Source organism: Daktulosphaira vitifoliae, unplaced genomic scaffold, assembly GCF_025091365.1.
Source record: "Daktulosphaira vitifoliae isolate Bord-2020 unplaced genomic scaffold, ASM2509136v1 Scaffold_3, whole genome shotgun sequence".
In the NCBI taxonomy this organism is placed as follows: Eukaryota; Metazoa; Arthropoda; class Insecta; order Hemiptera; family Phylloxeridae; genus Daktulosphaira; species Daktulosphaira vitifoliae.
Genome location: NW_026099574.1, coordinates 501941 through 527298, shown reverse-complemented (window position 1 = coordinate 527298; position 25358 = coordinate 501941). Strand labels below are relative to the sequence as shown.

General features: G+C 33.1%; 3 protein-coding genes and 1 long non-coding RNA gene across 4 annotated transcripts in view; 2 read left to right on the top strand and 2 right to left on the bottom strand.

Moving 5' to 3' along the window:
- Positions 1-1891: 1891 nt before the first annotated feature.
- LOC126903114 (uncharacterized) lies at positions 1892-4240 on the top strand. The gene is made up of 4 exons (XM_050681109.1): positions 1892-2709; positions 2771-2884; positions 3177-3411; positions 3471-4240. The coding sequence occupies exons 1-4, from the start codon at positions 2667-2669 to the stop codon at positions 4195-4197; spliced, it is 1119 nt and encodes a 372-aa protein (XP_050537066.1). The 5' UTR covers positions 1892-2666; the 3' UTR covers positions 4198-4240.
- Positions 4241-10210: 5970 nt separating this feature from the next.
- Positions 10211-25358, bottom strand: part of LOC126903128 (uncharacterized) — a 120613-nt gene continuing 105465 nt past the window's right edge. Inside the window, exon 2 of the mRNA XM_050681141.1 lies at positions 10211-10220. The gene's annotated coding sequence lies outside the window, so the exon portion shown is untranslated. The remainder of the gene's footprint in view (positions 10221-25358) is intronic.
- LOC126903146 (uncharacterized) lies at positions 17390-19866 on the top strand. Its single transcript, XR_007703429.1, has 4 exons — positions 17390-17854; positions 18012-18095; positions 18372-18455; positions 19343-19866. It is a non-coding gene; the product is annotated as an uncharacterized LOC126903146 (long non-coding RNA).
- Positions 22140-24434, bottom strand: LOC126900864 (zinc finger MYM-type protein 1-like). The gene is made up of 3 exons (XM_050676861.1): positions 23389-24434; positions 22445-23238; positions 22140-22387 (listed from the first exon to the last, which is right to left on the bottom strand). Exons 1-3 carry the CDS (start codon positions 24432-24434, stop codon positions 22140-22142), a joined length of 2088 nt encoding a protein of 695 aa, XP_050532818.1.

The window sequence follows — 25358 nt, the reverse complement described above, 5'->3', positions numbered from 1 at the left end:
TTCCACCTCACCTCGCCCGTTCACCGGGCCCTCAACCTCGACTACAGCCCCTCGCACACAACGCAGGACAAGCTGTAGCCCCTTTAAATTCACTCACCGCACCCCCCACCCACAGTGAGGGGCACAATGCGGTCCTCAAGGTTTTTAAAAATATTAGTCATACGGCCGAGAAAACAATAGTCCCCGTGTTATACGATAATAGCGCGAGTCGGGCCAACGATATGTTGGTCACCGTGGGGGAGGGGATACAAGCCGAGACGGCATACCCGCTTATGGCGATTGACACCGCCGGCGGACAATCCGTTCAGACGCTCCCCGTTCGAACCGTAAACCACCCGAGTTTTGCCAAACAAACACGCCCGCGTATAATTACAACTCCCGCTGTGGAACTTGAATTTAACAACGACTTTGTGACGGCATTACTTGACTCACAAGCGCAAAAGTCATATACCACCCAGGCAATAGCCCATAAATACGGAATTGTGCGCAAAGGACCCACACACGCGGTTAGATTAGCAGACGGCCACACGACACCCACCGCCGGCACCGTTACTTTTATCGCGAACATCGCAGATCTGACAATCAATTTTACGGCCGTGATCTTAGACAACCTGTACTGTGACGTACTTCTAGGGCATGATTTTCTGACCGATCAGGAAGTCTCTTGGGATTATGCTGCGTGCACAATACATCTAGGCGCGAAACGACGTACTACGGCGTGCTGGAAAGCAAGCGCTCCCCGCACCCCCCACAGTATAGATCTGCCAAACATAGATATAGCAGGCGACCCACATTCGCGCGAATTATTATCTCACATAGTGAAACAATACGCTGCGGTTTTTAATAACACGGTGGGACGTACAAAGCTAATCGAACACGATATCGTTCTAAAAGACTCGAAACCCATCGCATTGAAACCATACCCGTACCCTCTGCACAAACAAGAGGCGATAGACGAAATGGTAGATGATATGGAATCACAGGGACTTATAGAACCCAGCACCTCGCCTTGGTCGGCACCAGTCGTCCTGGCCAAGAAAAAATACGGCTCCTCTCGTTTGTGCATCGACTACAGGCGACTCAACGAAGTGACCGTCTCAGACGCGTACCCCATGCCCAATCTAAACTATATGATTAGAAGTATGCGGGGTGCGAAAGTATTCACGACACTAGATTTAAAATCAGGTTATTGGCAATGCTCACTTGAACAAAACGCGCGAAAATATACAGCGTTTAGAACGAGGAGGGGCTTGTTTCAATTTCGTGTACTTCCGTTTGGACTTAAAAATGCACCCATGACCTTCGTACGACTTATGAACGAAGTACATAGGGGGTATATAAACGACTTTGTGCAAGTCTATCTGGACGACATCTTGATATTTTCGGACATCGTGGAAAACCATTTAGACCACCTTAGTAAAGTTTTGGAGCGCCTACAACGACATGATCTCACGTGGCACACAAAAAAGTGTAAAATCGGGTTCTGTGAAATTTCTTTTTTGGGACACCTGGTGCATGGGGAGGGGTTGGATATGGTTTCTCTCTTCGGTCATAAAAAATTTAAACGCGCAACTTACGATAGCAAGCGAAAAACCGGCCGCGAAAAATAGGGATGAATTTTTGCGCCAAAGTGGTGGGGTCCCGTCAGATTAGCGGAACGCCTAGGGAAAGGGGTGTTTTTGACAGACCAGAACCCCCCACGGAAAATTCATGTCTCATGTATGAAAAGGTGAAAAAAAATTACTAAGACACGTAAGACCACAGACTGGCTGANTTACTAAGACACGTAAGACCACAGACTGGCTGACGGACTACGATATTTATGTTTTTTTTTTATACAGGGTGTAAATCTTTCGAACCATAGTAATATATAGGCGAGTATCCTTGGAGTGTGTAAACAATGACCTCGTTTTTTTTTTTTTTTTTTTCCCAAAATTGGGGAAGTTTTGGAATAACCCCCCGGGATTTCCCCAAAAATAAAAATAAATCATACCACGATATTTCCCGCAAAATTCTCGTACAAATTGAGGGGTCACTCGATTTTGTCCAAAAAATTGGCCATTTCCCCTCATTTCCGCCCCTAAAATTGGATGAATCGAAATTTTAGTGTTACATATCAATTTGTACTAGAATTTTGCAAGAAATATCATAGTATTATTTATTTTTAATTTTTATGGTTTTTTCATGCTGAAAATTCGGGAAATCCACAAATTAATAGGTTTTATTGTTTTTTTTTTAATTATTACTTGTACTTTCAGTGATAATAATGGTAAGATATCAAATCAAAATAATTTTAATTATTTTAAACATTTTTTCTTTATTTTTTGTAATTACTTACAATTAACTTTCCGACCTTAAGTCATAATTAAAATTTTTGGAAATAATTCAAAAGTAAACTTAATTGATCGAACCATAATTGCCTATTTAATACGAAAAATTAACTCTAAAAATAGACTTTTACCAATATTCCATGATGTACCAAATAAGACTGTAAGTTACATAACAATGATATTTGTATTACACTATCTAAATTAACATTTGTTATCTTTGTCATTAGGACATACCTTGCCTTTAAGCAAGACAACTTTTTTTTACAAGTTGCGTGCGTTTTGTTTTATTTTAAAAAGTTTTTTATTTAATTAAGGTATTTAATTTTAAATAAAATAATGTTTACCAATTCAGAATACACCGATATGATTTTACTTGTAGGTAAGTAATTTTTGAATGAACTATTTTTTCAAGATCATTTATTATTTAAAATGACTATTAGGAGAAACAGGCAACGGATACCGTGCAAGTATTAGATGGGCAGAGCTGTATCCCAACCGTCGGCAACCACATTATCAAACTTTCGATGATGTTGTTCGTCGATCTCGAGAAACAGGTCTTACTATCATTATTTTATTAATTTTAGCAGATCAATTAAAATTTAGTTCGATTTAAAAATTTAATTCTTAAATTAATTAAATTTGCTATCAAACACTAAAGGCGTTGTGTGGCAGCGTTCCAAATTGTAGGATACAAAGCATGAAGATCTGGGTTCGAATCCCACAAATTTTTTTCATAATTTTTTTTCGATAAACCTTAAGTAATTAGATTAGAGTAACTAGAATCAATTTTTAATTAAATAAAAGTAGTAAAAAAGTTCAAAAAATGTACGTTTTTTTATTCTGAAGGTATTTTACAACCATTTGGTCATCGATCGGGAGGTAATCGGTCAACTTTAGATGTTCGCACAGAAGAAACTATTTTAGAACAAGTTCAAAATGATCCAGAAACAAGTACGCGAAAAATTGGTGCGGAGATTAATATCAATCACATGAGTGTCTGGAAAGTCTTAAATAGTAATAAATTGTATCCATTTCATCGGCAAAAAGTACAGGAGTTGTTACCTAGGGATTTTCCATTAAGGTTAAAAAATAACTTTTCTGTTCAGGCAATAAATTTTAATTAATATTTTTTATCATTAGATTGAATTTTTCACGTGAAATGTTAAGCCGTATGACAGTTGATACAAGTTTTTTAAACAAAATTTTATTCACGGATGAAGCTTCTTTTACCAAAGATGGCACTATAAATTTGCATAACTTGCACCACTGGTCTGAAGCAAATCCACACGTTACACGAATTACAGGATCACAATACAAATTTTCGGTTAATATTTGGTGTGGTATTGTTGATAATTATTTGGTTGGACCTTTTGTTTTACCCGATAGGTTAAATGGCCAAGCTTACCTGAACTTTTTAAGGAATAATTTGCCAAATTTATTGGAAGATGTGCCTAATGAAATCCAAGAGACAATGTGGTTTATGATGGATGGTGCCCCCCCTCATCATACTAATGCTGTTAGAGAACAATTATTTTTTATGTTTCCTGAGGGTATCATAGGCAGGCAAGCAGGTAATCGAGCCCATTACAGACCCAATATCGTATGGCCACCACGAAGCCCTGATTTAACACCTTGCGATTTTTTTTTATGGGGTTATTTGAAAGAAAAAGTTTATTGTAATGAGGTTAGTTCAAAGGAAGAATTGATAGCCAGAATTTTTGAAGCTTGTAGGAGTATCAATGGAATCTCAGACATTTATGAAAAAATAAGATATTCAATGAAAAAACGGCTCCAATTATGTGTCCAAAAACAAGGAGGGCACATTGAACAATATTTAAAAACCTCAAATAGCGAATTATTATTGTAAATAGTTAAAAGAAATAAAGAAAAAATGTTTAAAATAATTAAAATTATTTTGATTTGATATCTTACCATTATTATCACTGAAAGTACAAGTAATAATTAAAAAAAAAACAATAAAACCTATTAATTTGTGGATTTCCCGAATTTTCAGCATGAAAAAACCATAAAAATTAAAAATAAATAATACTATGATATTTCTTGCAAAATTCTAGTACAAATTGATATGTAACACTAAAATTTCGATTCATCCAATTTTAGGGGCGGAAATGAGGGGAAATGGCCAATTTTTTGGACAAAATCGAGTGACCCCTCAATTTGTACGAGAATTTTGCGGGAAATATCGTGGTATGATTTATTTTTATTTTTGGGGAAATCCCGGGGGGTTATTCCAAAACTTCCCCAATTTTGGGAAAAAAAAAAAAAAAAAAACGAGGTCATTGTTTACACACTCCAAGGATACTCGCCTATATATTACTATGGTTCGAAAGATTTACACCCTGTATATCTGTTTCAGCATGAACAACAACAACAACAACAACGACCCCAACCCATCCAACAGTTCCCTACAGGACCTACACCGGCTCGTTCGCTATCTGGCGGATGAGATCAGCCGGTCCATACAACCTCTCCCGCGGGTTCTCCGGTCAGCTGAGGACGCTGCCCGAGCCCACTCCCTGAGGTCCTTCGCGACCCCGTCGCACGGGCCCACTACGACCGGGGTGTCCGCATGGGTCGCAACGATGCACTCCGCGATGCGCGCAGTGCACTCGTTGCGGTCCCCCGTGCGACCCAGTCCACACTGGGGGTACGGGCCCCGAGCACCCCGGCCGCCACCTCGACCAGGAGGGTGATAAATGTTGCGGCCCAACATTTTGGGACCCGGCAACCCACCCCCAGCTCGACCGGTGTACGGCCCCCAACAACNTTGGGACCCGGCAACCCACCCCCAGCTCGACAGGTGTACGGCCCCCAACAACCTTACTATCCAATCGCGATACGCGAGCGGATAGTACCCGTCCACGACCGCTGATGTCATTTCGCGCTGCGCGACCTGACATCACCACCCTCAACCCTCGTCCCCCACGACGACCGCGCGCCCCCAAAAGCGCAGGTCCGCCGTCGTCTGCCCCCCCCCTCGTGCCCTCGGCGAGACGGTACTCCCCGTCCGAACAGAGACGCCGCGAGCAGCGGTATAAGGAGTACATGTTAAGACGTTGGGGGGTGGTCATCGGCGAGACAACAACCACAGCAACAACAACCACAACAACGACACCAGCAGCAGAACCTGGTCCAGCAGAGGAGCCAATGGAGCTGGAGGAGAACCTATTAGAGGACGTCATCGACATATTCCTCTCCTGTCCCCCATCTCCTGACCACGCTAAGGAAAAAGAAGAATAAACAACACCCTCCACCACTCTCGTTCGCGTTATGCCATCGACCACCACCAAGCGCGATCACGCGCGAACAACCAGCTCGTCAGGACAAACAACGTAAGTATTTGCGGCCTTCACCGTGATAGGCGGTATAATTAGCTATTTATCCCAATTGATAATCGCGCCATGCGTATTCGATTCACTGAGTAGACCGGTGGCTTGGCGGGGGGGTATTTGACACGGACCGCGTCGTTCTCTATACACGGAACCCCGCGACCCGTGACACCTGTATCAGCCGCCGCCCTACTACGTGCATATGGTAGTTTGACTGACTAACACCGCGTGCGATACGCCACGGTACAAAGTCCAGCAAGTGCCGCACGTCCATCTACGACCCGCCGCAAATATACGTTAAGTCATCTCCGTGACACCGTTAGACACACATCGGCCTTTTTCCTCATCGACACAATCAGTGTCTATCTCGTGTCCGTTTCATTTTAACTTGTGTTTTTCTTCTTTAGTTATCGTGTATATTATTTATAATAACTTAAAGTGTATTTATATATAACATATGTTTAACATTGTTCGAATAAACGGCACCGCACAAACTCTGTAACTATAATCGTGTCGACTACATTATTTATCTGTCCTTATCACGACGTTTAAGTTCTGTCACTATATTTATAGAATCTTTTCCGAGCTTGACACAATCATTCTCCAAAAAAAGTAAAAATAAGTATCATGGGAATAAAAACAGTGTCCAAACTATCAACCCGCATTTTGTCTCTAATAATAGTAATGATTGGTCTTCTCCCAAAGGTTCGTTTCTCGAATACATGTCCACTAACTCCTATGCTCAACCTGCTGAGAAATCCTGGATCACTTCTTTGGCTAATCAACTCTCTTCAGATGTATACAATATTCCTTCCTCTACATTATCATCCCCCTCAACCCTTATTCAATTAATTGAGTCTCACATCCTTAACTTTCTCTCTTTATCATCTAATAACAGTTTGCAGTAACTTACTCATTTCATCACATTTTATCATCATTATTGTTTTATTTTATTTATTTATTTTTTCTTACTCATTATCTTTATGACTTCTTATGTATATGCTTTTGTCTATGTGCGTATTTATGCAATATATACACGCATATATGTTTATGTACGTACACTTGTCTCCTCACTTGCCTGTGTAAATTTTTATTTACTTATTTTATCCTATTTATGTTTATATTATTTGACATGAAATTAAGGTTTATATGTATCTGTCATTTATTTACTTATTCCCTTTTCCTTTCTCTTTTTACTTTTACTACAATAACTAAATGTTAAATATTTTGCAATGGAATATTAGAAGTATCTTATCTAGAACACAAAATCTTGCATTTCTTACCCACCAAAATAAATGCCAAATTGTTCTACTCTCGGAAACTTGGTTACTTCCAAATAAAAATTTTCACCTTTCAAATTTTAACTCGGTCCGCTCTGACCAACAAGATGGTTATGGCGGTGTCGCCAACTTGATTCATTCCTCAATTCAATTTCGTCCCATTACACTTAATAACAATCCGAAACAAATGTTCAGTACCTTTTCAATCGACCTAGTTGGTATCAATGTATTAATGCCGGACAATAACACCTTTCAACTATGGTCTATTTACATTCCTCCTTCATCTAATCCTTCTAATTTAATAGTTTCTGAAATTTTTAAACTACACTCCAACAACTCCATTATTGCAGGAGATTTTAATGGTCATCATTCTGCTTGGGGTTCACTAAACTCCAATTATAGAGGCAATATTATTCACTCAACCATCAGTCAGCATAATTTATGTATTCTGAACACAAGCGCTCCAAGTAGAGCTAACCGGCCACCGTTCCCGGATACTGCTGTTGACCTAACAATATGCTCCCCTAATATTTCCTTGTCCTCTTCTTGGTATGTTTTGGGTGATCCTCACGGTAGCGACCACTATCCTATTGTAACAAGTCTTTTTATACAGCCCACTCAGAGTATGGGTCGCTTTAACTGTGACTCCAATGTTTCAGATAACTTAAGGTTTAATTTAGACATAGCAGATTGGATCTCTTTCTCTCTAATTGTCTCTACCTTACTCGAATCTTGGTCTGAATCCACCTCCCCTACAATAAATTATAACAATTTTGTTGATATCCTAATAAAAGCTGCAAAACTTTCAATCCCGCGTAAGCGTTCGAACAATATAGGTTTTAGCTATTCTCCTCCTTGGTGGAACTCACCCTGCACCACTGCAGTTAAAATGCGCCCTTTCATTTCAAAAAATACAGATCCTCAGGTTCTCTTCATGACTTTATAACATATCAAAAATCAAAATCCAACACAACCAAAATTCTAAAAAAGGAAAAAAAAACTCTTGGTTAAATTTATGCAGCAATCTACACCCTTCAACGTCCATCTCTGAATTTGGACCATAGCTAAGAAATTCAAAAACTGTATAAATCGTCCTTCTTCCACCACCAACAATGACTGGTTTGACGACTTTTGTAATAGAATGGCACCTCCTTACGTTCCTGCTCTTGACGAACTTGAATTACATTTTTCAGACAATTTAGTAAATAATAGTAATAATAGCTTCCTTTCCTCTCCTTTCAGTCGTCACGAACTGTCCTTTGCTATCTCTTCAAGGAATCTGCTACTGCTGGCTTGGATAATATTTCTCCTTTTTTTTTTAAACATCTTCCAATAAAAGCCTTTGATATTCTTTTAACTATCTTAAACATTTTATGGATTAACAATATCATTCCTGAGTCTTGGAAGTACTTCAAAGTAATTCCTATCCCTAAAAGTGGTGCTGCTACTAACGCATACCGTCCAATCGCCCTTTCATCCGCTTTCTGCAAATTGACAGAATTTATGCTAAAAACCCGTCTGGATTGGTATCTGGAATCCAACTCCCTACTATCTTCTAACATCTTTGGTTTTCGACGTGGACTGGGCACAATGGAATGCCTATCCTCTCTTGTTGGTCCCGTGTACCATTCGTTTTGTAACCGCCAATTTACAACAGCCGTCTTTGTTGACGTTCGCGGTGCATTTGACTCTGTTAACATCCCTCTTCTTGTTACACGTCTACTCACCATCAACATTCCTATATCGGTGTGCAAATTTATCTTTTCTTTTTTTAAATGCCGCCTCCTTCACTTTAAATCGCCGTTTGGTCCCTATTACCAACATATTACTTATAGAGGTCTTCCTCAAAGTAGCTGCCTCAGTCCTATTTTATTTAACATATATACTGCTGATATAAGCAAATCACTCACACCTAATAATTTCTCTAGTTTACTTTACGCCGATGATATAGTTATTTTCTCTTCCCATAGTTCACTCCAGGTTACTGTATCGAATATAAATAATGCACTCCAGATCCTCTCCTCTGTACTCCAGCTTTCCTATTTTGAATCTGCTCCAGAAAAAAGCAAAGCTATAATATTTACTTGAAAACACATCCTACAACACCCTTCAATTTTGCTTGATGGAGTTAGCTTATCCTTCTCTGATTGTGTTACTTACCTCAGACTCAAACTAGATCAGAAACTCCGCTGGATGCCTCGCTTTAAGTACCTCATCTCTTCCATATCACGCTGGTCTAATCTTCTACGTTCTATTGCAGGCACCTGGTGGGGCTCCCACCCCTCCTCACTCTTACTTATTTTTAAGGCTCTTATCCGTTCTAAAGTTGACTATGGTTCCTTTTTATACGCCTCGGCTTCCACTGTTCATCGTAAAAAAATCAATTCTCTACTCGCTGCTTGTTTACGCACAATTATAGGTGCAGTTTACTCTACCCCTAATATGAGTTTAGAAGTTGAATGTGTATGCCCTCCAATTGAAATTCGATCTCATTACTTAGCCCATAAATTCCTTTTAAAACAGATATCCAGTCCTGCCAAGTTAATATTTCATTGTTTTCATTCACTAAGCTCACTTTGGCGATATGTACCCAAAACTCTTCCTCTACTAGCCTCAATTTCTACTACCTTGATTCCTTACCTTAATTCCATAATTACCTTAATCAATCGCCTATCTATATACGACATTCCATTTCATGCACTTACTCATTTTCCAAAAATTCACTTTAATCATCTATTTCTTTCTTATAGTAAGCCTCAATTACAATCTCTCCCGACTAATTTCGTCAATTATCTTTTGATGAACTCATTTCCTCTCGTTTTGCTAACTATTGCCTCATATTCACTGACGGCTCAGTTTATAGTAATTCCGCCGGCTTTTCCTTTTTTATTCCTAGTCTAAACATGAATTTCTCAGATAATCTCCCTTCAAAAGCTTGTTCATTTACCACCGAATCTTATGCGATATCCTCGACTCTCGAATTCGTCAAATCGCTCAATATAATAAATGTTCTGATTGTCTCGGATTCACTGTCAGTTTTATCATCTCTTTCCTCAGTTCCTTTTAAAAAAAGTAGATCCTTCCTCATAATGAAAATTAAAGCCTTAATTTATAGTCTCTATTTAATGGACATCAATATTGAATTTTTATGGTGCTCTAGTCATGTCGGAATATCTGGCAATGAGATAACAGACCATCTAGCCAAACTGACTAACTCCTTCAACAGACCACCTATCCTAAAAACTCCCTTTTCCGATCTCCTTTCCTCTTTTCTTCCAACTATTTATAAAGCATGGCAAGATAAATGGTCAAATTTTTCTTTAGCTAACTGGCATAAATCTATAATTCCAACTATCACTAAACGTCCTTGGTTTTACAACCTCCCTCTGTCCCGTTTCCATATTATCTCTTTTTCCCGTCTTAGATTTGGTCATAATCGGTTACCTAGTCATGCCTTTAACATGTCTCTAAACCATTCCCCCTTCTGCCCCAAACACAATGATGAAGTCTCCTGTAATTTTCCTCATTTACTATTTGATTGCCCAGCTTTACAACATAACCGTTTACTCTTGTTCAATTTCCTGTCCTTCCTTAATATTTCACCCATTAATAATTTTAATATCCTTAATACAAAATCCTCCTCAATAATTATACTTATAATTTCCTTCGTTCATTCAGCTGGCTTCGTTATATAATATTTTTCTGTATGTTAATTTAATATCCTAGATCTTTTTTGTTTTGTTCTTTTTTTTTTTAGTATTTTGAGTATGTTTAATTTATTAATTTAACGATATGTTTAATTGTGTATAATAACAATTTTTTTTTTCTCTTTTGTATAGTCTTAGTTTCTATTGTATAGTGTTATCTTAATCGTTTAGCTATAATAATACTTCTGTATTGAAAGCTAATAAAAAAAAAAAAAAAATGGTCTAGACTTAAAACCTATTAATATAATCCAGTTATTTACGAATAATTTTTAATTATATTTATTTTAATTATAATTATATTGTTTGTTATAATTTGTTTTGCATATGTAAATTACTTCATTATGTTATGGGCTATGACTATTTCGTCATCTTCTTATTTTTTAGTTAATGACTATAGGGATTGTAACTATGATTTGAGATTATGTTATGTAGTCAATTCTTTCTGTTCTTTAATTTTCTTTCTTCACCTTACGTGAGTTGACAGGTCCTCGGGTGTGGTCAGGGTGGACATGGTGAACATCTAAATGGGTCCCCTACATTTATGTCCATTTTACCCTGACCCACACGATGGATCTGTCATACTCACGTTACTCTCCTGTTTTCTTTGTTTTCTCTTGTTGGTACATTATTAAATTAATTAAATGATCCAGTTAATAGTTGATATGTCGAGTCGTTCTGAAATGGACTGTTAAATACTGATTATGTGTAATTATACAATTCACAAAATACAAAGGTCGTTCTGAAGCCTGTATGTCTGTAGACATTTAGTTCTAATTGTAATAAATCATAATGTTACCGCTATGTGTGCCAAATAATGCATGTAAATAAAAGATAATTTATTGGGCAGGAATCATATTAACTGGATCTGTTTTCATTCACCTGTTTCTGTTATGACTCGTGGTTTCATATTTATTAACTTAGGCTTCCTATTCATATTTTCTTTTAGAATCCTTGACCATCATTTATTTGTTTATAGTATTTTAATTCACATACTGTTAATTTGATTCAATATATTTTATTTATTAATATGCTTTAATTGTTCATTAAAAATTTTTTGTCATAATAATAAAAAAGAAAAAAGACAATGAACTTATAATAATTAATACATTTTAATCATTGTTATCATAAAGAATTCCTATTTTTCATTACCTTTCCACATAGAATAAGGTACAAAATCCCTGGTGCTCCGGCTTTGCCTCGGCCCAGGGTAGACCCTTCTTGGGGTCCTTGTAAAGTTAGGCTGATCTTTATTAGTTTAGCTTACAATATATAAACAGATTCATTGTATATTATAAAAGTTATTTTGTAACATAATTTTTTTAGATTAATTTATTATAGAAATTACATTTTAAGAGGATTTCTGTATGACCTATATTTATATCGACTAAAACATGACAGACGATCAGCCGTTTATCTTAGGTCATAATATAATAGATTGAATATGAATTTGAAATACATATAAATATAAATATTACTATTTTAGTTTCTATATCATATGTGCATTATACTAATTTGTTCAATAATTTTCTACAAGATACTTGAACTCATCATAATTTATATCATTGCAGAATCACATTCTAAATTGCAAATCTGCTGTTTATTCCAGTTGACTTTTAATTAATTTATCATCTGTCTGAGTTTAAGTACATAAGAGATCATCTCATTAATAAAATGGTTTACGTTATAATTTATTATTTTTATCGCAAAATCAATTGATATTTAATAATCAGTTCAGTTTAATTCTCGCATATTGTCAAACAGTCGTATATGCATCATAATAAAAAATAAAAAAACAATGTCTGAAAATAGTGAAATTATAGAAATAAGTTCTGATAGTGAAGAAATTATTAGATTATCGGATATTTTAAACGGTTAGTAAATAAAAAAATTAAAATAATAACATTGCATAATAATAATTTCAACCATAAAATTATAAATATAATTATTTTAGATGATACTGACGAATTTAGTGAGATGGAAGATGCAGACATTACTGATCAATCTGAGACATTCATTGTAATAAATAATATAATACCTATAAATTGTAAGTGTAAATGTTAAAATAACGGTGAAAATAATAATTTCATATATGTATACAGAGTGATTAATTAATGTTCTAAAATTGATACAATCTCACCACGGGAATCTTTGGACCGTTGACTTCTGGGACACTGACATGACTGTTGCTCTATGGACTGACAATGGTAACATGGATGACGTTCATCTCGACGAGCTGGACAGGAACTTGAATAGTGGCCAATGGATCACAATTGAAACATCTAACATTGGCGTTACGATCACTTGGACGGCTGGATATCCTCGGCGTAGACTGACTAAATTGAAGTGGTGGACTGGGTGGTCTAAGCTCAATAGTAGGGAGCTCTCGATTAAAAGATACTCTAAATCTATGTTGGCTGGTAACTTGCGTGTAACTCTTAATTGATCCTGCGGTTCGGAAACGGTCTTGACGACCATTATCAATTTTTTCATAATTTCTTATGTCAGTTAAAAGTTCATCTTCGTTTTTATGGTCACGAGCAAGCAAATAGTGACAGAAATCCCTTGAAAATAAACCTTCCACTATCTGTTGTTTACTTTCATCAAACTTCAGGTTAATGTCACGGCAAAGTTGCATTTTGTGATAAAAATATTGAAAAATGCAATCATTCTTTAATTGTAATCGATTGGACATGAGACGAACTCGATCGACTGTATCGAGACGGCACCGTTTGGCAATCTAACAAGGTTTCCACTCTTGGATCCGTAAGGATGATTGGAGCTTTCTTCTGAGTATGACGAGTACCTCCTAGCGGTGAACGGCGGTAACGAGCGTTGGTGATGTCTGAGTAAATCGCATACTCCAACGTTCAGCCAAAATTACATCAAAGCTCGGTCATACAGCAATGTGTGGCTGAGGAGCGGGCCTGCACTTGATTGAGTGGGTTAGACGGCTCCCTGGCCCAACATTTAATATGTCGGCAAACCGGGGAAGGTCTTTCATTAGACCTACCAGCCGGTAAAGGCGCGGGGTTCCGTCTACTCTGAGTCCCAAAAACCTCCTGAAATCTGGGTGGATAAAACTGGCTGCGGATGGGTTGGCACGCAAGAGGTAAAAAAGTCGTGTGTAGAGGAAACCTCACACCCTTGGGGAAGGTGTGAGAACAAGTCCTATAGTGTTTGTGAGAGGCGCAGACAAGCACTATTATCGAATTAGTCGTCCTCGGTGCGTGGGAACAGAATGGAGAGACAAAATAAAAAAACCAATAAAAATGCAGGAGAGATATTTATTAGTGAAGATGAGGAGAGAGTGGCGGAGTTCTTCGAAACTCCGTACACGAAAAAAGAAAGGTAGACGAGATAGAGGTGGAACTAATTCCTCCGGATCTTTGGGTATCGGATAAGATCTTAACCTCGGTTACGATGCGTGAGTAAACTCGCGCAGCCACTATTCAGTCAGAGAATGGAGTGATAGGATCAGGTCGATTGTGGTTGACATGAAAGTTGCCAAAAAGAGCATGACGAGGGAGAGGGAAGGCGAAATTGAGGCGGTCCGCAAAGGATGGTTGAAACTGGTCGACTGGAAAAACTTGTATTCAATCAAATGACACTTGCGGGAAATCTCATTGAAGTCAGAGCTCTACAAAACTCTCGTCTTGGTCTGGACGGCACTTTTGCTGAACAGGGTCGGGAAACGTGGCTTGAATACGACGGATACTCTCCGCCTATTCAATTACGAAGATGGCGACCATTTCGGTAGTTCAAGACAAGGGAGTAGAGAAACAGAGGAAGAGAAATAAAAGAAAGTAAAAGCGAAGAAGCCAAAGCTTTGAACAGAAGACAGTAAGAGATAGAGGGACTAGAAAGAGAATATAGGGTAAAAAGAAACAATTATACGAGGATTCGAAGGAAGGAGAGGATAGAATGTGGAAAAAGTTCGCCACGGAAGAGGGAAATGAAAGACCTTGGGAGTCCGCGTACAGGTGGTGCAAGGAAGACATGAGAATCGAAACCCGGGGGGTGTTGGCTACTCTTCGAAAGGAAAGTGGTAGATACACCGTGGGTCTAGAGGAAACTGCCCAACTGCTCCTCAGAACGTTGGTACAGCCGGATTCGGAAGTAGGTGAGACCGAACAACATGTCAGGTTCAGACAGGAGACGGACATGTTTCTAGGGATCACTGAACCTGACGAGGGCGCTGCTAGCGGTTTGGAACACTGGTGCAAATTCTCGGAGGAGAAGTGATAAAACCATGGAGAATGGGGAGAGACAAGGCCACGGGATATGATGGTGTAACAGCCAGAGTACTCCGCGTAGCATGTCCAGTGATATTGGAAATAGTGACCACTCTTTTAAATAAGTGTTGAAGTATAGGACAACTACCAAGATGTTGGAAAATAGTCGTAGTGGTCCCTCTATTTAAGTCTTAAGACAAGGACAAATCAAATCCCAAGTCATATCGGTCGATCACTTTTTGTGCTGTCAAAAGCATTGGAGTCCTTGATATGCAGTAGACTGAGGGCTTTGACTAGTTCAAGGATGACTGACAATCAATACGGCTTTACTGAAAGAAGATCTACGACTGATACAATACTGAGAATGAAGAAAGAATGAAAATATTTAAAAATAAATTATTGTCATCTGACATTTAATTTTTTTTACTCATAACTTAATAAAAGTATCTCCAAAATGAACAGATATGAGTTTGGTTTGTTATTTGAAGTAATTAAATAACAATGGTATAATAGAATAGCATCTATCCTATATTGAAATGATACTGTGCACTTACAGTGTCAATTCATTAGTCAACATATAAAACATTGAATGAAGCACCATCTATTTACCCTCTTAATTTAAAACGGCATCATTGAGAGAATAGTTAAACTCGGCATAAGAGTAATAATCGATAGTTGATAATTAGTTAATCGATAGATTAGGTCATTTGATTCTGTGGTCTAGTCTTCTGCGCTAACAGTCTTCATTCAACGTTTTACATTGTAGCTGACAAGTGTAAGTATTCTAGTTATCTGTTATTGTAAACTAGCCTTTTTTGCTGCGCATATTTTAAAATGAATAAGTTATTTTTTATTCAAATTTGTTTAGTTTCTTATTAATATATTTTCAATATTGAAATTACGTGTTTATTAAAAAGGCCTTAAATATATTGTTAATATTGAATTAATAATTTTAATATAATGCGTCTTTAATTTATGAGGCTTTACTAAGGTAAACTCTAATGCCAGTGTTAGATATAAAGAGACCCAAAGAAATTATGGTTTTTTGGGGCTTTATTAAATTTTTTTATTATAATTGAGACCTTTTCTTTTACTTTTTTTCTAATTTTGTTGGACCAATAGTTGGTTGCATTAGGTCCGGCAAAAGAAATCGCGTTGCCTAGTGCAAAACAATTCTGTAGCTAATATCTATAAATTTGTTTTGTCAAAAAAATGTGTTTTTTAGCTTTGTAAAATACATGTCACTCGTGTCTCTTGCATTCTAAGCCCCTTATATCGCAGTACGAGTATTTTGTACTAAATATTTTTATTTTTTCTATGGCTTACTGATTTTTAGCTCTTGTTTTTCTGTTTACAAGACTCATAGCCACAAAATTGTGTATCTAAAATAGAATGTTTAAGAGTGCTGAGTGTATTTTATTTCACCGTAAAAAATACTTTAAATACAAATATATCTACAATATAACAAATGTCCACAATGTTTTAACAAATTAATAATTTTTAACCTGTTATTTTACGTTATTTTTTTTTTAAATATTTTTTAGTTTTGGTCTACGTTAAAAGCATATTTTTTTGATATTTATTTTTTATTTGTCTAATAAAAAAAAATTTTTTAATTAAAATTTCAAAAGAGTCATTTTTAGCCCTTTTTTTATACAAAAATGAATGGGTCAACAATAACTCTAGTACTTCTTCAGTTACAAACGATTTTACACAGTAGTGGTATACAGAGCGATTTTTTTATCATAACTCAACACTCAATTACTTACAGAATAGTTATAATTCAAACAATTTTTTTTTTTTTTTTGGTTATCATTAGTTACACATTATTCTTTAATTATCAACTAAGTAATACTTTTTAAGTTCATCCCTTATACTTTGTAAGGGTGTCAAATTTGTTTTTTTAAATGAGAACACATATTTTGAATTTAATAAAATGTTTGAGTTTTTAATTTAATAGTAAATAGCATATGTATTTTTAATATAACTTTATTATTAAATCCCTCGTGTAGTATATATGTATATTAACTCAAAAATTTGAAACTTTAAATAGTTAAATTATACATGTCAAAACTTGATAGAACATCCTATTTATATACATCAGATTCTGACATGAATTATGTATGTTATTATTAACCACATAATTTTCTAATTTTGTGAGGAGAGACTAAGGCCCCCTCTAAAACTCCTTAGTTACGCTATTGATAAGAGGGTCAACAATTTTTGAACCAATATAAATAAAATATAAATAAAATGTATTTTTCCATGTAAAATATTTAGAATGAACTTCACTTTTATAAATAGATTTTTAAAATATTTTTTTAATCTAATTAAAATTTAACAAAACAATTATTTGAATTACTAATTTTAATCTATCATATTTAAACAATATGATGATTGACATTTCACTAAGTTATATCTATTTTTTTAATTAATGAATCTTAATTAAAATTGTAAATAAGGAGGTTAATGTCATTATAACTCCTTTTATATTATCTATAGACCTATGTCTAATTATTATTTTTTTGTTCTAGATGTATTTTACATTTAAAAATATGCGGGGGGAGGTGGAAAAAAAATAGGTCCACCGTCAAATAAAGAGGAATTAAAAAAAAAATTTAGAGGTGGAAGTTATTAAAATTTAAACATAATCTTCTATATACATAGAGACAAGTGGGGTAATTGTATATGTTTTTCCCAGGAATATTTAGCAGCTTTTATTTTATTTTAAAAGTTCTGGTTCTTATATGTGTTACTATCATATTAAATATAACATCGAAATATAATTATGTGTATTTATCATTTGAAATACATTTACAACTAACCCAAATTACCTTAAATTTGGATTTAAAAAAAACTTTAATGGTAGATTATAATGATTTACATTTTTATCAATTTCAGCTTACAATTACTGTGGCCAAACTGGTCTCGTAGAAAAAAATTGTCATATAAAAGGTAATAACTTTGTATAATTCTCATTAGTATAATCTATTATTTAGTTACCAAATATTGGGTTATACTTTCAATGAGTGTTTATACATACAAAATGTTTATTTTGTCATATACTTAATTGAGACTAACACAATTATTGCTAATTTAAATTATTTTTTAGATGCTGGTCTGCCTCCTATGGATCCCTAAATGTATAAATATTGTGGTCTCCCCGGGCACGGGGAAATGGCATGTCATGTTAAAGGTAATATTTGTGATATATATATATTTTTTTTATTTAATAACATTCTAAAAGTATTTTTTTCTTATCCAAAAACTGAATTTTTTAATTTTTGTGTTTTGTTTAAATAATTCACTCAAGCCTATATAGGTTAATGCTGACTTATTTTAATGTTGCGTGTTTAATAAATGGTATTGTCAATTGTTACTAGATCAATCATGAAAACTACACTATATAAACAATTTTCATAATTATGATCTGTTTTTACCTTGATAATAAATCCTTGTTTTTTAATTATAGCAGGTGGATATCCACCAATAAAGACAAAAATTTGTGAACACTGCCATTTCCCAGGGCACGGGGAACAAAAGTGCCACATTAAAGGTACTTATTTATTTTAATATTTTTTTCATTTCATTTTTTTAAGGCCAGTTGACAACATTTGTAGGATGCATTTTATATTTCTGGTTTATTTATAAATAGTTCTATGGTAGTTGTAAGTGATAATTTATTTTATAATTTAAACCTACCTATAAGTCAACCTATGAAATTATATATTTTTAATATATTGATAAACTAATTTGTACCAATTGTTTTTAATATTTTATGAATGTGAAAGCTATTAAATATTATTTTAAAAACACTTCCCAAGTCTAGTCAGAATGTAGATATTTTTTTTATTTTTAAAAATTTTATTATAGGGTTAAATTATTTTACTAAAATAATAATGAAAAATTAAAAAAAAATGTTTATGTTCATTTTTATTGTCTACTTAAAAAGGATATAAAAAAAACAATTGATTAAAAGAAAAATTCTAACTAACAACAATTTTGATTGTAAAATTTTAAGTTCTATAACATTTTTTATTAATAAAAACTGCTAAATGAGTTTTAAATATGGGGAAAAAATATATTAAAACGTAGACATTTTTTTATAGGTTCAATTTAATAAACACTTAATCTCTTAATAAATCTAGTTTAAAATTTTATGTTGGCTTATGTAATTTTACACACATAATAATACAAATTACAGTGGTGCAAATTTTAGAGGATGCTACAATTATGGTTTATGAAATTGAAGATTCTAACAACTTTTTTTTTTCTGTTTAAATTTTATGAAACAATGATAAAAATACAATAATCATACAATTATAAAGCAAATTAATAGTATGAATTATCAAAAGATTTCTCAATTCCCTAAACGTTGAACCACTGTAAAACAATACATATAGGATAACTAATTTAAACAATAACATATTATTTTTTTTTTAGTAGCAGGATTGTCGCCGCTGCCATCAAATCAGATTAATGATGAATGAATAAAAATCAAAAATAATTTAAAAAAAAATATTTTTGCTAATTTATTTTAAAAAAAAAATTTTGTTAATTTGTTTTTTTATGTCTTTCCTCATTGTATTTAATACAAACTTCATAACCAGGTAACAAAAACATTTTACACATTTTTCTGACAATCGTCCAATTAGACCATCACATTAATTCGTCGATCTAATAGAATATTACAATTAATTAAAAAGAACTGCCTAATACGTTTGATAACGTATTGACGCACGTATCGGCCTTGTCAACTTGCATTTATGACAATAATCGTAGACGAGTCCCGGTAATTTCATAACACATCCCGAAAGCTGACATTTTACATGAATTAGTTTTGACATAATTTTAACATAATAGAACTATTATATTAAGTTATTGAAATTTATATATTTTATCGTTCAATACATATTAATTCATCAGCATAATATAAAAAGTCGTTAACAGTTGTTAATTTTTTTAATTTTTTCTACCACGATTTCATTTACAAACGTATGATACAATTTTTTTTTAAGACGTAGAACATTGCATTTTTAACTTTCATACCGTCTTTATTAAAAAGTGGGAATTTAAGAATATATAGATGATTATAACGAAATTACAGAAAAACTAAATGAGTCCCCGCCAAGTCAACGATTTTACGTGTAATAAAATAATTTTAATAAACATAAACTAAGTACACAGTTCTATATATTTTATAAAGCATAAGTAAGAGGTACTCGAAAACGCTAATAGCCTTTTAGATGAATTAAAAAAAAATGTGACCCCTTCAAAAATTTTGTCCAAATTACGCTGTAGAATAAAATCACTGTTAAAAACATTATTTGTTAACGAAAAAATGCTTTAAGAAATTTTGTCAAATCTGTTCAACAATCAATGCCGTCCCACTTGTTAATTCTAATAAATGAACATAATTTGTTTATAAATTTAAATAATGAATTCCAGACTTCGGACTGTCTACTACAAATCATTTATAAATAATTGATGACTTATAGTAGGCGTGGTTACAATGAGTGTCTACAATTTTTTAACAACCTAAAAATTTGAATGACAATTAATATTTTAAAGAGAATTTGTTTAAAAAGAGTAAAAGCAAAATACTATTTATCTGTAAGAACAGTCTATTATGATGATTAAAGTAACTCTAATATTGTAATTATTTTCTTATTACTATTCGAAAATTGATATATTAATTCTTAATTACAATAGTTAACACTTGCATTACTCGGCAGAATACTATTGAATTTAATTAGTATGTACTATATAACCGATGAATTATAATATTAAATTATTTATTACATTAATACTTTAGGTATTATTTCTTTTTTGAGAACTTTTCATTAATCTTAAAGACATTCTTGTTTCATATTTTCCCTCGTCACATAATATACAATAAAAATCATTATTGACGTAGTTGTCTAGTCTGTAGTTTTCAGTTATACAATTAATTTCTATCCACCGACAACATTTATTGCATGACACCCATTCCATATATTTTCCTTTATGTTTATCTTCATGCTTAGAACAGTATGGACATATATTTGTCATGTCTCCTGAGTTTTCCAATAATACTCTTTCAATAATATTTCTTTACATATTCTGAAAGCTTATAAAAAACTTTACATATGGTGTGAAAAGCTAATGGGTGAAACGTGAAGGTGTAACTGAAAATTGCAAATAAAGACCGCGCTGGCACGGCACTAGCAATTTTTTCTAGGGGGGGCAGAGCGGGGCAAATATTTTTATTCCATGGGCTAGTGTTTCAGAAAGTACTCGGACCATTTAAATAAAATATAAATAAATAGTATGTACAGTTTTAAATAGTTAAAATTTGTTGAAGAATACTGTCAAATATTTCTATTTAATATAAGAAAATGTATAATAACAGACAAGTTTCTTTAATTTCACATACCTTAGTGACTGAATGATTAAGCTTCTTTAACTTATATTTTATAAATATAAATTAAAATAATTGTATTTAGTATTGAACAGATGAATTGATTTAACTCAAATTTAACCTTTGTTTCTTTATTTTCATCCAATAATTAGTACTCAATAAATGTAATAATAAATGAATAAAATATTTTTTCTCACTTTACAAATGAAAATATTAGAAATATATTAAAATATATTTGATTGAAATTTTAGGAAATAATTTTTCTCATTAGGCAATACTATAAGGTTTATCTATAAAAAACTAAAAATGTTATTCTATCTGAATGTTGTTCATTCATCATGAAAATGTTATTAATTTCATTAATTCAATGACTATGATTAATAATACATTCAATTAATTTTTGAATTTATTGAGTAGTAGCAAATATATCAAATAAACTAAATTTTGATATTTCACACTATACCTAATAATGCACCATGTTGTAAATGGTTGAAAATCTTGTACCAATACCAGCAAAAATAATATTTTTAAAATAAAAACTGGTGATAACCTACCAAATATTTAATAAGTAGATTTCAAATTTCCAATCAAATAAATTTTTAAATAGTTGGTGTTAAATGTACACATTTAAGTACTAACTTTGTAAGATGATATAATAATTCATAGGTCATTAAAATATAAATACTCTATGAAATCCTTTTTATATTAATTAGACATTTAAACAAAATGTATAATTAAAAATGTATGAAGTAAATTTATCTTATACAATATTATTATTTAATTAAAAATTTTTAAAATAATAAGTAAACTGAACACTGTTTTTTTACATCAAACATTTATTCAAGTTAATAATATTCTTCGGTTTTTGTGAATAGCTGCAAATTTATCCACAACAACTTCCAAATCTAAATTCTTAGCAATTTTTTTTTCTATAGATAAAATTGCTATATTTGAAAGCCTTTTATTAGTCATTTTATTTCTCATGTAATTTTTAATTTGTCTTAAACTGGAGAAAGTTCTTTTAACTCCAGCACTAGATGGTGGAATGATAATAGAAATAATACAGAGTATATACATTTCAGAAAACGCTAATTTATATTTTTCAAGTAACTGCATAAAATCAAGAATTGTTTTTATCTGAATACCGTTTTCAGCTTCATGTCGCTTAATCAGTTTTGTAATTAGTGTTAGTTCTGATTCTAAGCTTTCTATGTCTAATTTATAGTGTTCAGCTAACGGTTTGATATTTGTAAAATTTAAAAATGTGTCACATTTTGGGATAAGGGCGCTGATACCTGTTAAAATTTCACTATGATCTGAAAATCTTCTATTGAGTTCACTAACCATTCTATCAAGGACTGGAAAAAATATCATTGTTTTTATATCGTTATTATTACTAATTTTTCTACTTTCAGAAGTTGTTACTTCAGTTATATATGATGAAAATTGTTTAGGAAGTTTGCGAATCCTTGTTTCTTTAACTGTTTCATTAGGAAGTTGAATATTATTTTTTTGTGCACATAATTCCACTTCTGTCAAAAGATCTTCAAACTTGTTTGAGGTGTTTCTAAATTCCATAAGGTAATTAATTAATGATTCTACTAGTAGACAGCTAGAACCCAAATCTGAATCTGGTTTTTGTAAATAATCTAACACAATTTTTATCTCACTAAATGTGTCACAAAATAAGTAGAGACAAAATATAAATTCAAAATTAATGTGAAATAATAGTGATTTAGCTTCCATTTCTTTTTCACTCTTGGATTCTAGGCTTATTTGATGTAATAAAAGTAATATCACAGGAAATGTTTTTTTTACAGCGATACAAGCAGAAATTTGACATATCCATCGAGTTTCACAAATCCTTTTTAGTTCCATAATTTTTTTTTTCGGTAATAATTTATTTTGAAGTTCTATGAATTTAGTATGAACAGTTGACCTACTAATAAAGTTGTACAATTGTTGAAGTAGAGTAATAAATTTTTCTATTTCAGGTATATTTTTACATACATCAACAATTACTAAATTTAATCTATGATTAAAACAATGTGTGTAAAGTGCTTGAGGAACATGCTGTTGAAAAACTGACCTAACCGCGTTTTGTTTACCACTCATTACATTTGCACCGTCATAAGTTTGAGCTATACAGTTTTTAATATTTATTCCACAGTCTGACAGTGTTTTATTTATGTAATCAAAAAGAGCCTTCGCATTTAATTCATTACAAGGAACATACCCTAAAAATCGTTCATTCATTATGTTATTATGATAATAACGAACCATAATAGATAACTGCTCAGTTTTGCTCACGTCTTTTGTCTCATCTGCAAGAATAGCAAAATATTTGGCTTCTTTAACTTCTTTCGCAATAGTTTCTAAAACTAATTTACTCATTACATAAAATAAATCATTTTGAATAGTATGATGAGTATATTTCGCATTTTTTGGTAATATATCTATTTTAGCTTTAAATCTTGCGTCTCTCCTAGCACAAAGTTCTAGAAGTTCTAAAAAATTTCCTCTATTGAGGCTTTCTGACCCTTCATCATCACCTCGTTGTGCAATATTTTGACAGGCTGTGAACAATAATATTTCTGAAATAACTGAAATGTAATATCGATTTTCTTTAATTAAAGATAAATTAGCCTCATTTAATGTTGTTAAAATTGATTTTGTTTTTTTGGAGTTTTTATACCCTTCCCACTTCGTCATGCAAGTTTTATGTATGCAAGATTTATTATGGCCTTTAATTCCTGCATTTTTATCAAGAGCTTTTTTCCAATTTTTGAATCCAATTTTATAAAATGGTGAATTATCAGAGTTATGAGAAAAAAATCTACAAGGAAAACAATAACAAGCATTATCTAATACACTGTATTCAAGCCAAGGATATGATTTGAACCATTCAGGACGGAATTGTCTCCATTCTTTCCCAAACTTAGACTGTGGGTAATTTTTTAAAATTGGTTGTGTTGGTGGATCACTGACTATATGTGTTATATCACTAGGTCCTATTTTAGAAAAAATATCCATTTGATTCTCAATTACCAGTTTTTGATTCTGTTCTGGTTCAACATTCTTTATTTCTTGTAGATCGTTTAACTGTTGAAAATCATCTGAATCTGAACTTCCCATTCTTCATTTTCTGTATTTTCGATTTTAATTTTTTTACTTGCCGTTTCGGTCTCTCCTTTATGTGAACTTGGACCAAAAAACGAATCGATTTTTCTTAATTTAATACAACTATTGTCTTTACTCATGTTAGAAGTATTAATCAAAAATCAAATAAAACAAATTTGCACTATATAACACACGAATAAACATACACGTACACGACAAGCCTCAAATGCATTGATAAACAAAATAAAATTGACGTCTTATAATCATCTAATAAAAACCTGTTTAAAAATAGACTATGTAAGGCGTTGACACATTGATACGAACGCGATAACGTAGGCTTGTATACACTATGAATATTATAATCACGGCATTTTGATATTTTATAAATTATAAAGCCAATGAAAGTATTAATATAAATTTCAAATATTTAAAAAGTATATTTCGTAATTTCTATTATGAAGTTCTTTTAAAAATAATGTAATGTGACTTTTTGATAGTTATTGTTANCGTTCTTTTAAAAATAATGTAATGCGACTTTTTGATAGTTATTGTTATTTCGTAAATATTTTTCAATAGGGGGGGCTGGCGAAGGGTCTGGACGGTTTTCTGGGGGGGCTCGAGCCCCACCTTGCCCTCTCTTGGCGCCGTGCCTGAGACCGCGGAAATTACTTTTTGGACAGTATGGATCTATGATGTAACATTTCCCTGAATTTTCAGGTATATTTTTGGTATCATAAATTGTTTTAAATTTTATAACAGCTATAATCCAATGGTTTGGAGTGCTCTCATACCATAGCATAATGATTGTATTATTTTCAATAAAGTTATACTTATTTGTTAATTCTTCATTCACTTCTGATTTACTTAAAACGTCAGACACTTGAGTACAGTATAATATACTAAAATCCGACTGTTTTTTAGGGACTTTAATATCCAAAC